General features: G+C 44.8%; 1 protein-coding gene across 3 annotated transcripts in view; it reads left to right on the forward strand.

Moving 5' to 3' along the window:
• Window positions 1-13,754, forward strand: part of CCDC180 (coiled-coil domain containing 180) — a 61,156-nt gene that overhangs the window by 1,137 nt on the left and 46,265 nt on the right. For all 3 annotated transcript variants that reach the window (XM_053373209.1, XM_053373207.1, XM_053373208.1), the window contains 11 exons: window positions 2,115-2,308; window positions 2,499-2,587; window positions 3,301-3,410; window positions 5,378-5,506; window positions 6,434-6,544; window positions 7,193-7,288; window positions 8,033-8,196; window positions 8,646-8,765; window positions 10,043-10,122; window positions 10,408-10,496; window positions 12,197-12,319. In XM_053373209.1, the coding sequence (XP_053229184.1) occupies window positions 2,115-2,308; window positions 2,499-2,587; window positions 3,301-3,410; window positions 5,378-5,506; window positions 6,434-6,544; window positions 7,193-7,288; window positions 8,033-8,196; window positions 8,646-8,765; window positions 10,043-10,122; window positions 10,408-10,496; window positions 12,197-12,319 (1,305 nt within the window). The remainder of the gene's footprint in view (window positions 1-2,114; window positions 2,309-2,498; window positions 2,588-3,300; window positions 3,411-5,377; window positions 5,507-6,433; window positions 6,545-7,192; window positions 7,289-8,032; window positions 8,197-8,645; window positions 8,766-10,042; window positions 10,123-10,407; window positions 10,497-12,196; window positions 12,320-13,754) is intronic.

Here is a 13,754-nt window from a genome sequence, read left to right on the forward strand (position 1 = left end):
CACACACACACAGTAGATCCTGCAAGCCTTCGGTTTGCCCACCACTAGACTTAAACTCCGGCAGAGGCAGTTGCAAAGTTGGGTTAGAGCAGTCTTTGCAAACCTAGTGCTCTCCAGGTGTTTTGGACTAAAGTTCTCATCAGTCCTAGCCAACACAGAGTGAAGGCTGCATGAAATTTGTGTCCTAATTCTTTGTAGGATGTCTTGCACAGGATCACTTGGGGAGTATCTTGTTCATTATGGTCTGTATCAACCATTTTAAGATAATACCCTCAAACCAATGTGAAAACATCTGGAGAGACTTCAAGTCCATAAACTTGTTCTAAGTAATGGTTCTAATTTCATGTTGCTATTAGACTTTTCCCAAGAAATGACAGGCTACCTGCTATTGTTGCAGTTCATTGTATTTTAAATTACATGTAAAAGCAATAAAACATATTCTAAAATAAGAAGAAAACTTAACACATCTAAGCTTTTAGGGTGTGAAACTCACCCAAACTCTCTTTGGCATATTCTTCTCCCTGCTGGTCTCATATGCCTTCAGCTTGACTGAAGACAGTGTATACTTTCATTCGAGGAGCGACAGGGTTTGTTCAACCTGACACATCTCTGTACCAAGGCAAAAATGTGGTGAGTCCTTATCTGAGAGATGTTTACAGAGGACGCAGCCTTGACAGTGCACTCCAAGGAAGCTTCACAAAGACACAAGCCTGCATGAAATTTGGCCATACCACCAGCCTGATGAAGACCAATATCCTGGGTAAGAACGCCGCCAGCACTCCACCATCAGCACTGGTGACCACACACTTGAGGTAGTAGGCAATTTTGTCTACCTGGGTTCTACCATAACCAGCAACCTTTCCATTAATGCTGAGCTGGACAAGCATATTGGCAAGGCAGCTTTGGCAATGGCTTGCCTCTCCAAAGGGTATGGGAGAATGTGATGCTAACATCTAATACGAAGATGAAGGTCTACCAGGTTTGCTTGTTGAGCACGCTGCTATTGCACACTGTGTGTTGACTTGTGGGCAACTTACAACTGCCAGGAGCAGCACCTCAACGCCTCTCACATGTGCTGCATCAGGAAGATTTTGGACATCACATGGCAAGACAGAGTTTCAAACAAAGATGTGCTCTCCCAGGCCCACAATCCCAGCATGTTCACATTCCTGTCTCAGCAACATCTACACTGGGTTGGTCATGTCCACAGAATGGAAGATGGAAGAATCCCCAAGGACAGTGGTGTCCAAACTTTTTTCAAAGAGGGCCAGATTTGATGAAGTGAAGGGCCGACCCCAGGAAATAAACTGCCACAGGGGTCGGATTAAATTGACATGCAGGCCGGATTAGGCCCCCGAAATGGACTTTCGACATGCCTGCCCAAGGATGTGCTCTGCGGGGAGCTGGTTTCATGAACCAGGCTTGTTGGCAGACCTACTCTGTGTTACAAAGATATCTGCAAATGTGACAAGAAGGCTGGCAACATCAACCCTGTGTGGGAATTCCTTGCAGATGACTGCAGTGCCTGGAGACAGTCAATCTGGTCATGGGAGGAATGACCACTGGAAGGAGCGCAGAGGGAAGAAACACCATAGTGCTTCTACAGTGGTACAGCCAGGCACCTTCATCTGCCCCAGCTGCAACAAAACCTGTCTCTCCCGTATCGGTCTCTCTTCACCTACAAAAGCACACTCCTCTATTGTCTCCTAAGACAGATGAACGCCAACACAGGTTTTTGGGGACTCATGCTCGCTTCATCACATAGGTGAATTGAAATCTTAGTATACATGTTTGTAAGGGAGAAAATTGTAATGTGGGAGTTGTATAGCAAAATCTTTCCCCTTATTTTTTTGCATCTCATTGCCATTCAAACCCTACCTTACAATTTTCTCCTTTATTCACTTGCCAACTTTCACTTCATTAACCTTGAACAAGATGCTTTAATTCTAGCTATTAAAAAATGACAACAATATATTATGAAGAATTAAATCAGGGTGGGACTCATAAGTACTTAACTTTGCTTGGCAAGTGCCCTCTGTTTCTGGTGAGTATAAGCATGCCCTCTTTCACCTTAAAGGAAGAAGTCTAATTATTTTTATTTTGGCTTTGGCTAGATAAACCTTGTGCGCACTCTGGGAGAGGCGAGAAGCAAGATAGCCCAGCACAAGCTTCCGCAGATCCCAGGAACGATTCCGCTGGTGAGGGATGTGGAAACCTGCTCAGGCAATGGGTTTTTATCACATCGTCAGCAGATGTGGGTTGAGGGAATGCCCAATGATGACGTCACTGAAAATCCAGTGCAATACAAGTAAGGAACAGAGTTATGATGTTATTCTGTGCTGTCAGGCCTCTTTTCTTGACCCTTGGAACTTTTTCCAGGCCACACCCCTCACTCACCCTTACTTCAAATCCCAAGTGTTTTGACCTGACTGGAATGTGTTCTTGAACTCTAATAATGTCTCTTGCTTCAAGTTTCTCCCACTCTGTTTCTATTCCAGAGAGGCTGCAACACTGGCATTTTTAAAGACTCAAGAAAGTGAAAATGTTATTGCTGCCCGGGAAGTCCGAGGCCTTGCTGAAGTCATAAGTAAATGTTTACCAATTTAATTCTGGCACCATAATCAGTGTTTTTAGCAAATGTGGTATCTTTCATTTATGCAGACTACCGGCTATACTACTGCAAAGTACTCTGCTTGGGGCTTCCTTTGAAGACAGCTCAGTAACTGCAGCCAGTGCAGAGCACCACTGCTCAGTTTTTGGCCAATACCTTGCCAGTTGCACTGGTGGCCACTGCATTCTCACACTCAGTTCAACCTGATGGTGATAGTCTTTAAAACCCAAAATTGTTTTGCTGATAGTAACACCTTGAACTTAGGCTGTTACCAAATGGGCCACCAGTGCAGATCTCTGAGTAGAAGTGTTATATGCTGACAGGGCCTCCTGTCAACAACCATGCTGCAGCATTCTGCACTAATTTTAGTTTCAAACCCACACAGAGTTGACTGCAATCTTGAAGTCACCAGTGCCTGAACTATTGTGGTCAAGCCCTCCCTTTTTATTGTCTCTAAGCCACTTATATGTTTTATTACAGTTAGTTAAATAAAAGAATGAGTAACTATGAACTTGTGCATAAAACTGAAGATGGAACTAAAATGTGGCAGGCTTCTTTAGCAGCATGAGAATGTCAGCTAAACCAGTGGTTTTGTAAAAAAACCCAAAACACATTACTCTCTCTTTATGCTAGCCTGGCATGAGTTTTACAGCTGTGTATACAATCTAATCTCCCTCCCTCCCTCCCAGTTCCTGAGAAGAAAAACAGTGACATTGTGGAACGTATCTCAGAGAGCAGGAGGTGCCGTTACGAAGAGACGGTGGTGACGCTACGGCAGGAATTGGCACGCGTTGGGAAGGTAGGCAGCCCCTTTCACCACTTTAGTGCATCACTATTGATAGTACTAGGGATGGGATAATCTGTCCATTTGCAATGTGAAGCCAATGTGGTGTAGTGGCTTGAGTGCTGGACTAGGACCTAGAAGACTAGGGTTCAAATTTATCCACTTGGCCATGGAGTTCTCTGAGTGACCTTGGCTAGCCACTCACTTATGTGACACATTTTTCTAATACATACATATTGATGCACATTGTTTCGTCCAAGCCTTGTTTCGTCCAAGCGTAACATAACTCACAGGGTTGTTGCTGTGAAGATAAAATGGGGAGAAGGAGAACCATGTACATCACATTGAGCTTCTTGGAAGAAGGGTGGGATATAAATGTAATAAAGAAATAAAATTCAGTTCTCTCCGTTTCTCATTTCTTCCTATCTTAAATTCAGTTTTCCACTTTTTGCAACAATTTGTGAATCTTTGCTTTAAATCCTCGTGAAAATACATTACTGCTTTTTTTTTTTTGCTCATTAAATTTTTATTGATATTATACCTATATACATATAAACATATACAAAGTCCAACATAAAGATTGCACATAATATAACAAATCCATAAATCCTGAATATAATTTTAGGCTCTGCCGAGCCTTGGACTCCCCTCCACTCCTTTGGTAAGAATCAAATAAATTCTGTAAACACGTATATTATCTCTTCTGAAAAATAACCCATTACTGTTAGAGTTATTCCAGTCCCGCCAGTGTCTTTTATAATTTAATTCCAATATACGTCCCATATTTAATCCAGTTGTCATGAAATTTCTGTTCATCTTGATCTCTTATTCTTCCCGTTATTCTAGCAAGCTCGGCATAATTTATCAATTTGACCTGCCAATCGCTTATGTTTGGTATAACCTCCGTTTTCCAATTTTGCGCTAACATGATTCTTGCGGCTGTAGTAGCATATAGGAATAGGAGCTTATCCTCTTTTTTGATTTCTTTACCCGTCATTCCTAGCAGAAAAGCTTCAGGCTTTTTGGGAAACGTATATCTGAAGATTTTTTTAAGTTCATTGTAAATCGATTCCCAAAATCCTTTTACTTTGCTGCATAACCACCACATATGGTAGAAATCACCATCTACCTCTCCACATTTCCAACATCTTTTGTTCTTTAACCTATAGATCTTAGCCAACTTCACTGGCATGTGGTACCACCTATATATCATTTTCCAGATGTTTTCCTTTAATGCCGTACATGCCGTGAACTTCATATTAACATTCCATAATTCCTGCCACCTCTCAAATTCGATGTTACGACCAATATCTATAGCCCACTTAATCATGGTCTCCTTCACCTCCTCATCTTTTGTATACCACTCTAATAAGATATCATAGATTCTTGACAATGTTTTATTCTTACTTTCCACAACTTCCACATTAAATTTAGATTTTTTATCTTCAAATCCTAATTTCTTTTTATCTTCTTTCAACAAATCATTTACCTGGTGGTATTGCAGCCACCCGGTAAGTAAGCTTTTAATCTCTTCATATGGTCTAAGCTTTATACCTTGGTCTGTTTTTCTTGTAAGTTCTTCATACGTGGCATTCTTCCCTTCCATATTAATTTTTTTAACCGTTAACACCTCTACTGGTGAAATCCACCAGGGTGTCTTCCTTTCCAGTAAATTTTTATTTCTTTCCCATGCTTGAAATAATGGTCCTCTGAAAATATGATTTAGAAAGCCTCTATGCACTTTCACCTTTTCATACCACAGGTACGAGTGGAAAATACGTTACTGCTTTAGTACGGATCTCTCCAAATGTTTTGTGTTCAGTTTTGACTATATAGTTTTATGGAAGAAATTCCCCCTTATGTGCATTTTCATTTTATTTTTCATTTATGTGACACATTTTTCTAATACATACATATTGATGCACATTGTTTCGTCCAAGCCTTGGCAAGTGTTACCCATCAGATCATCTTCTCTGTTTCAGGAAATGGAGGTGTGTTTCTTGGAGCCTGGGAAGCTATTTCTCACCAAGCTGTCAGAATCCGATCGCACCATTGAGTCCCTTTTCCAAGTTTCCGCTGAGAACCTCCACTTGGAGACTTACACCATGGAGGTGAGGGAGTGCCTCGCAACTCAAACTCAAACAGGGCTTGAAGGCTGCCTGCCACCTTTTCTTGCCCCTCTGGCTGATACTTCTGGTGACCCTAGATCCTCACTGCTTAGCAACAGGGATGAAGGGCCTGGCAGTCACTGTGGGTAGCAGAATAAGGCATGCTGGAGATAGGAACGTAGGAAGCTGACATACTGCATCATCCCATTGACTTATTTAGCTCAGTATTGTCTACACTGACTGGCAGCAGCTTTCCACTGTTTCAAGTTGGAAGTCTCTCCTTGGAGATCCCAGGGCTTGAACCTAGGAACATGGAGAACTTCCTTATACTGAATCTATGTATTTTTCTACCTCAGTATTGTCTACACTGACTGGCAGCAGCTCTCCAGAAAGTCAGGCAAGGGATATTCCCAGCCTTACCTGGAGATGCCAGGGATCGAACCCAGGGACTTCCTCATGCAAAACAGATAGGCTGCCGCTCAGCTACAGCCCTTTCCAGGAACATAGAAAGCTGCCTTATACAAAGTCAGACCATTGGTCCATTTAGCTCAGTATTGTCTACACTGACTGACAGCAGCTTTCCAAGGTTTCAAGCAGGGGCATTACCAGCCCTACCTGGAGATGCCAGCAATTGACCCTGGAACCTCCTGCATGCAAAGCAGATGCTCTACTAAGCTACAGCCCTTCCCTCCAAAGGCTGTGACACATGGGCGTAGCCGGGGGGGGCAGAGGGGCAGCTGGCCCTCTAAATCAATACAAATAAGTACGAATATGAGGTTCTCCCCCCCCAACAAAAGCCTGCCTCCCCAACAAAAATCCTGGCTACGCCCATGGCAGTGAACAGTACAGTGGGATGGGTTGAAAGGATCTGGCATGCCAACAAAGATCAGCTCCCCTGTGTGGAAATCACATCCCATTTCTACCTTGCAGGACTTTGAGAGAATGTGGAACCTTGTCTCCAAGGAGACCTTAAAAAGAAGGCAGTGGATTAGAGAGCTGGACAAAGCCTTACTCAAGGCAGAGGTAGATCGAACTGAACGGGTAAGTACAAGAAGATGCTAACAGAGATGACATGAATGATTGTGGGGGGGGGGTGCAGCTGTATTCTTGTTGCCTAGAAGGAAATGCAGCATCAGCATGTTGCCCAGAAGGAAATGCAGCCCTTGGAGCTGGAAAAAGTTCCCCATCCCTGCTATGGCTCCTTGAAAGGGTCGGAAATAGTTGTTTCTTGCTGGCACATATATCTTTTTAGGAATTGGCCACTTCAGTGAGATGGTGGAGGTTGGTCTCTTTAGGTGAATGGGCCATTGCCTCACCACTCTCATTCTGTCTTCAGCCAATTTGCACCTGCCTTCCTCCTTACTTACAATGAGTCTAGGGGGTTGCCCCAGCTGTTAGCTTCCCCCTGCATAGACTCAAAGTGCCCCTTGTGGAACTCATCGGGGAGAATGATGAGAATAAAAGCTAGAATTGGTTGGCTCTGCCTGTCATTGACTCTGGTTCTACTTATCATTGGCTATGGCTCTGCCTACACTACAGCTTTCATCCCTGCATTCCACCTCACCCATGGCCACTGGCTGAGTAGCCCAGTGGGGTGGTCCCCCAGCATGTCCCTAGCAATCTCAGCAGAGAGGTGTCCTCACCATCCTAAACACTTTTCTTACCCCCTCCCTCTGCTTTGGTTTCCAGATCAAACTTTTGTTGAACAAATATAATAAGATCCTGGATGATATTTCCTATTTCCTACCCTCTGATGTCCACAGGTTCATTCACAAGGAAGCCATGGTAAAACCTTTCTGCTTGATACCTGAAATTATCCAGTAAGATAACCACAGGTTTTGCTTGATCCCATCCCCACCCCTGTAGTTCGGAAATGATTGAAAGTGGGCATATTTGCAAACCTAATTCGGGAAGCAGAATTGGGCATTTTAAAAGAAAATTGTGGTGTGTGTGGGTGTGGGTGTGTGTGTGTGTGTGTGAGAGAGAGAGAGAGAGAGAGAGAGAGAGAGAGAGAGAGAGGATATGTGCAAGATCAGCACAGCAACCGGGAAAGAGGGATGGGATCCCTGAGACATTGTACGTGAAAGGAGCAGAGAGACAAGACAAGGACAGGTTTGCCCTGGTGTCCTCAGCACGGCACCAAGGGTGTACAGGTGCCTGTGATACCTCAAAACCCTCTGCAATCTTTTCTCTCTCCACTTCTTTTTTTATCTTTTCCCCCTCTTTGGAAGTGAGAAAGCAGTGAAGAAAGCAGACTGACCATGATGGGAGGAGGAACCTACTCTGGGCATTTCTGCTTTCTGCCCCATCAAGTCCCAGTGGGTTACCAGCCACCATTGTAATAGCACCAGAGAACAATTAAGGGATGTGTCTAGCTAAGGTTTATTCAGAGTAGACTCCTTTAGATTACTGTACCTAAATTTGTCTTCCCCATCATGTCCTCTGGGTTGAACCAACTAATCTGAAGTCTTCATCTCCCTGAAAAAGAGAGATTCCCTTGCTACTCTCATCTACATCTTCCAATTCCAGATGATCAACCAAGCCCTGCTGGCCAATCGGAGAGCAATAGCCAAGCTGTTTGTCAACCTGATGGAGGCAGACCTGAAAGGAGACATTTTCTATCATCGCAAACTGGAGGAGAGAATAAAGACCTGGAGAGCCAAATGGAAGCAGAAGATAATTTACAGTTTCAGGTCTGAAATTTCATTTATTTATTTATTTAGAATATTTGTACTTTGCTCTTTATGCAAAAGTGGTTCCCAGGTTTGCATACAATTGGTTAAAACAAGACAGTCCCTGTCCTCAGGCTTCACAACACACAAGGAGAAAGGGAGAGGATGGGAAGAGGTTGGAAATCAAGCTCAGGAACCAGTTCTTAAACAGTTGTTTTTATAATGGCCAGCTATCATAGTTCACAGATAGAAGGTGCTTAACAGAGCTGGTCTTTTGGTGAACTCTGCTTCTCATCTCTCCCACTGAGGCAGACTGATTGAATGGTTGCCCCCAGATGGCAGTTCGGGGGAAAGAAGGCATGATGGAGCAGGAGATTTGGGTAGTATAAGATGGGTGTGGCTTTTCAATCGCACAGTATCCCTTGCAAAAAAGAAAGCCCACATTTAATGTTTCTTGTCATGTCCTATAGACAGTTCATGGAAAGTGAAAGAATACGGCACCCGAGTGCTGTGAATGTGGAGCTGGAGAACATGCTACAAGATCAAAAATCACTCACTGAGAAGAGAACAGCACTGTTATATTCTCTGGGGTAGGTGAACAGGAAAATAAAATGTAACTTCTCATTCCTAAGAACGTAAGAATAGCTTCCCTGCTGGATCAGGCCAAAGATGCTTTTATTCCAGTATCCTGTTCTAATAGCAGCCAACCGGATGCACCGTGGGAAGCTCACAAGCAGGACCTGAGCATAACAGTAATTCTCCCCTTATGATTACCACCAACTGGTATTCAGAGGCATATTACCTCCCACGGTGCGGATAGAACAAAGCCACCCTGGCTTGTAGTAGTGATGTTTTGATGGTGTCAAATTATGGGTGGTTGGCAGATGTGTATGTAGGCCAGGGACTTTAACATTTTACTTCCCCCTATGGTCCCAAACCATATTGTCCCCACCCCCCATGCCAGCAGTTTGCACAGGACGTTTTCCTTATGCAACCTGTGGGGGGGACTCCAAATTGGGGCCGTGGGGGGCAGAGGCAGTGGTGGAGCTTCATGCTCCAGCACCAGGGGGTGGAGAACAGGTGGGGGCGGGGCTGGCGTGTGTCCCAGGGGTGTGGCGCATCACCTGTGGGGGCGTGGCACCCAGCGCAGGTGGGGGACAGCCGCGATGGCACCCTACCAGGATCACGCTGCCGGGGGCAGTGCGCTCCCCTCTGCACTCCTCTTCCTCTGCCACTGGGTGGAGGGCATCCAGTGTTGTCAGTTTGTGTAAAAGAAACAATCACCTGCACATATAAAGGCAAATATAGAACGCTTAACAACCTGGGCTGTATCCAATGTTAGCCATGATCAAAGTAAGCCCACTGAAGTTAATGACAGATTTAGACCCATTAGTTTCCATGGGCCTACCCGGTAAGTATAGAATCATAGAATTGTAGAGTTGAAAACATCCTCAAGGGTCATCTAGTCTAATCCCCTGCAATGCAGGAATCACAGCATTCTAGGACAAACATGGGATACAACCTGTTGTTCAGTTTTTCCAGTTGGCTCCCTGTATCACCCAACTCCAGGGTTAGCAGTAGGAGTGCTGTCAGCCAAACTACGTGAAAAGAAGGGAAAATCTGCTACCTCCACTTGTCTCACTGAGCCCCCAGTCCCCACCCACAAATTTCCAGATTTTTTCCTACACCCAAACAACACACTCCCCCCTTCAGCTTTCCCTAGAAAAGTTCTCTGTGGAACTTTCAGCTCAGCTATATAACTAATATGTGACCAGTGAAAACTGGGACCCAAATGAAATTTAAGATTTGTCATGCAGACCTCAAGAGCTTTATGTGATAAGTGTTTCTCTGTCTCTTGACTTTTTAGCAATATGCTGCCTTTGATGCAATCCAAGGCTGAATTAAATGAGTGGTATGAATCTGTGGTGGCTTTAAATAAGCGGATAGGTAAGGAACAAAAGTTTTGCTATTGTTATTTAGAGCAGCAATTTATATATTTACCAGATTTCCTAACTATAACCCTTCACTTTAAGGTCTCAGGGCAGGCTACAAGAATATAATATACCATTATAGAAATAAGATGAAATCTTTATAATGATAAAAACAAGTAAAGCTATTCAGATGGAACAAACAGTGCTCCACATGTTCACAAACAGAAATATGTGAATATTTCATATTCAATCTTGTAGCCACCATATCCAATCTTGTGTTTATTTTAACTTTTGTCTCAAGATACCCACAATGTCCAATACTTAATGAAAATCCGCCTCCAGTACGAGAAAGTTTGCCAGGAGTGTTTGTCAAAGGTGCAGGAGTGTAAGGTTAGTGGGCCAATCAATTTTGTTGAAAATATGTGGATTCTGTTTTTCAGCCTAACTACAGATAAGAATAAGAGAAAATCTGTTGTTGCTGTTGTTGCTGTTGTCCCACCCTTCACTCTAAGGTCCCAGGGCAAATTAAAACGATCAAAACACAACATTAAAAGCATTTTAAAACAGCTTACCACCACAGTAATAAGATAGGCTGTAATATATACATCTCAAGTGTCAGGAGCCAGTTTAAAGTGGTGTGCCTTCAGAATATAGATGCCAATGTAGATATTTTTGAAGACTGTAATGACTAATGATCTGGAAGGGATAATGATGTAAGATGTAAACTCCCCACTGCCAGATCTTAGATCAGGGTAGCCATTGTAGTGTACCTTCAAGTGTTGTCGGACTACAACTCCTGTTAGCTCCAGCCATAATGGCCCGTGGTCAGGCATGAAGGGAGTTGGAGTCCAACCATATCTGATTTGACAGGTGAGCAGGATTGCCTACCTGTCAGTAACCTACATTGTTATAACACTAGCCTCAAAGAGGGTTGCTGTCAGCAAACTTACATTCCCACCTCCGCTCGCAGACCAGAAAAGTTCAAAGCCTATTGACATCAGGCAGTGTCAGGGCAGGTGTCAGGAGCAAGCAACAACTCACATGATGTAAGGAAAGTTAACTCTCTTTAGTCAAAGAAACAAAACAGTTCATGAGGCCAGGCCTAGTGAGCACAGCAACTTTTTCCAGCAGATCTTGCCTCAATGAGACAGTTGTGAGGACTGAAGGTCCCTGTCTTCCCACAGCTCCCTAAATTTCCTCCTCCCCATGGTCCTTCTTAAGCAATCTGTGCCTTGTCTGTCTTTGCTCCACCGTCTTCAGCCCTCTTCTGGTTCTGGGAGACCGGGGGGTGGGTGGCAGAGCTGGTCATAGCAGAAGGGGGAGAACCCCAGGCTTCTTCAGCAGCCCATCTCAGTCCTGCCTCTTGCCCCCCCTCCTCTCCAGCCTCATCTTCTGCCTCTGGTTTTGGACTGCCCTCTGCCCCAACTTCCTGCTCACTACACCCTGTTACCTTTTCTGCTTCTGACACCTCCTTCTCCCAGTCTGCTCTCTCTTCTCTCTCTGACAACTCATCATTGTCCCACTACCAATCCTCAGGTTCTGAACCTTCGTCCCTTAAGGGTCCCCAGCTGGTGCCTCCCACCAGTCCTGTGCATCCATGACAGGCTGACACACCTTCACTGTACCCTTTTCGGCACCTGATAAAAATGGTTTTGTTTAGACAAGTCCACCCAGGTATTTAGAAAGTTGGTGTGAGTTTTAATCTGTTCTTAGTTTATTATTTGAATGCTTTGAAAATCTTAAATTATCATTGTTAAATCTTCTTATTGATCATTTTGTTGTTTTATCTTTTTTTGTAAACTGCTTTGAGGGGGTTGTTGTTGTTTTTACAATCAAGCAGTGTATACATTTTGTAAAAAAAAAAGTGACTAACTGCCAGTGTGGATTAGCGAACCCTACTTGCCAAGGAACAAGTGGCAGTGCACCTTAAGCTCCAAATCATCCTTTTGCATCCACATTTTTAGTTGCTCCACACCTGATGTCATCTATGATGGAAGTGGGTGTGGCTTAACTGAAATACATCAGTGGAGTCAAGGCTACATATTTATGAACTTCACTACTAATAACACTTTCTCCCTCTCCAATTTTAGAACAAACTGATAGATAAGAAAATCTGCACGGAAAAAGAGGCTGAAAGGATTGTGAATCCAAATTTCTACCAGTTAGTTGGGAAGTTACAGAGTCGCTTTGAGCAGGAAGTAGAAATGATGGATGTAAGTTTGCCAGTGTCTCTTCCTAACACGTTTCCTGCAATGCATCCTAGCAGGATCAGAGCAGCAGAAATGAACCTGCTGCAACTCAAATTGAGAGAACCCATGGTCTGTGCAGCAGTTCTCCTTGTGGGTCAGATGTGGCCCTCAAGGCCTCTGCATTTGGCCCTCAGGACCAGTGGCAGAAACTGAAATATGAAATCTAGGAGCTAAATGGCACCTTAAACCTAGGTTATGGGCACAACTACAGAATGTTTAGGCGCGTTTTTTTATAACAAGAATACAAAGCTGAAAATGAATGAACTGCAGCTAAAATATTATGTTCATTTTTCACATGGTCTAGTCCTTCCCCTGCCCACCTCCCCTAATATTCTTAAGAGGGTCTCTTTTCCAGTCTTCAGAGAGTAGCTGGCAGTGGGGAGGCAGAAAAAGGTACTTTCCTTGCACTCTGCAGTTTTAATCTGAAATCTTAGCTCAGAAACTGCTTGCGCTAATGACATTCCCTGTTGCAAAATGCACTTATGACAATGGGAGTTTCGAACACTGCTCAGGGCTCTTCCCACATCACACCTTTTCCCTAGGCACCCTTCTCTCCCTGAGCCACACTCTTCACCAGTTCCTCCCTAGCATTATCTATCAGGCTGTCTAGGCAATGCAACCCAGATGCCTCAACTGGCACCTTTGAGATGCATTCCTCTATTTTATTTATGTCACTGGATGTTTCCTTGGGAGGAGGAGCAGAGGCGTCTTTCCTATTGGGCTTACTGGTGCCTTGCGCCAGGGCGCTGTCCTCTCAGGGGCGCCCCAGCGAGTGGGGGAGCTGCACAGCTTTGCCAGTGGCCTCCCCTTTCCCTGCACCCACCAGCTGCACCTTGCCAACCATATGGCTGGCGGGCATGCAGCTTGCCTTCCTAGCCTCCGCAGGAAGAGAGCGATCCCTGCAGAGGCTTCAGGTGGAAGTTGCGCCCCGCCAGCTATATGGCTGGCTGGCATGCAGCGCTCTCTCTCTCTCTCTCTCTCTCTCTCTCTCTCTCTCTCTCTCTCTCTTTTTCGCCTGCCCATCCTGTGGGAAGAGGGAGGTGGGCGATGGCGAGGCCACGGAGCTTCCACGCTGGGTTTGCAGCCCTGTTTGCAGGGTCCCCTTGCCCGTCCTGTTCAGCTACATCTAGCCCGAGCTGTGAGTAGCAGCAGCTGCTGCCCTTGTTTCTCTCTCTCCCTGGAATCCTGCCCTGTGTTTAATGTTATGGGCAACTCTATCCTGGGGAAGGGAAGCCTCCTCCCTTCGCTTTTCTTCTTCTTCCTCCTCCTCCTCGGGGGTGGGCTCCTTCTCTGCCCCCCCCCAACAAGGTCCCTAGGGATTGTAAAGCAAGCCAGACCATTTAGCACCGACCCCATTCATTCCAGCATCTGGCCACCACCCACTCCAAGCCCTGCAAAA

The sequence above is a fragment of the Podarcis raffonei genome, chromosome Z (genome assembly GCF_027172205.1).
Source record: "Podarcis raffonei isolate rPodRaf1 chromosome Z, rPodRaf1.pri, whole genome shotgun sequence".
In the NCBI taxonomy this organism is placed as follows: Eukaryota; Metazoa; Chordata; class Lepidosauria; order Squamata; family Lacertidae; genus Podarcis; species Podarcis raffonei.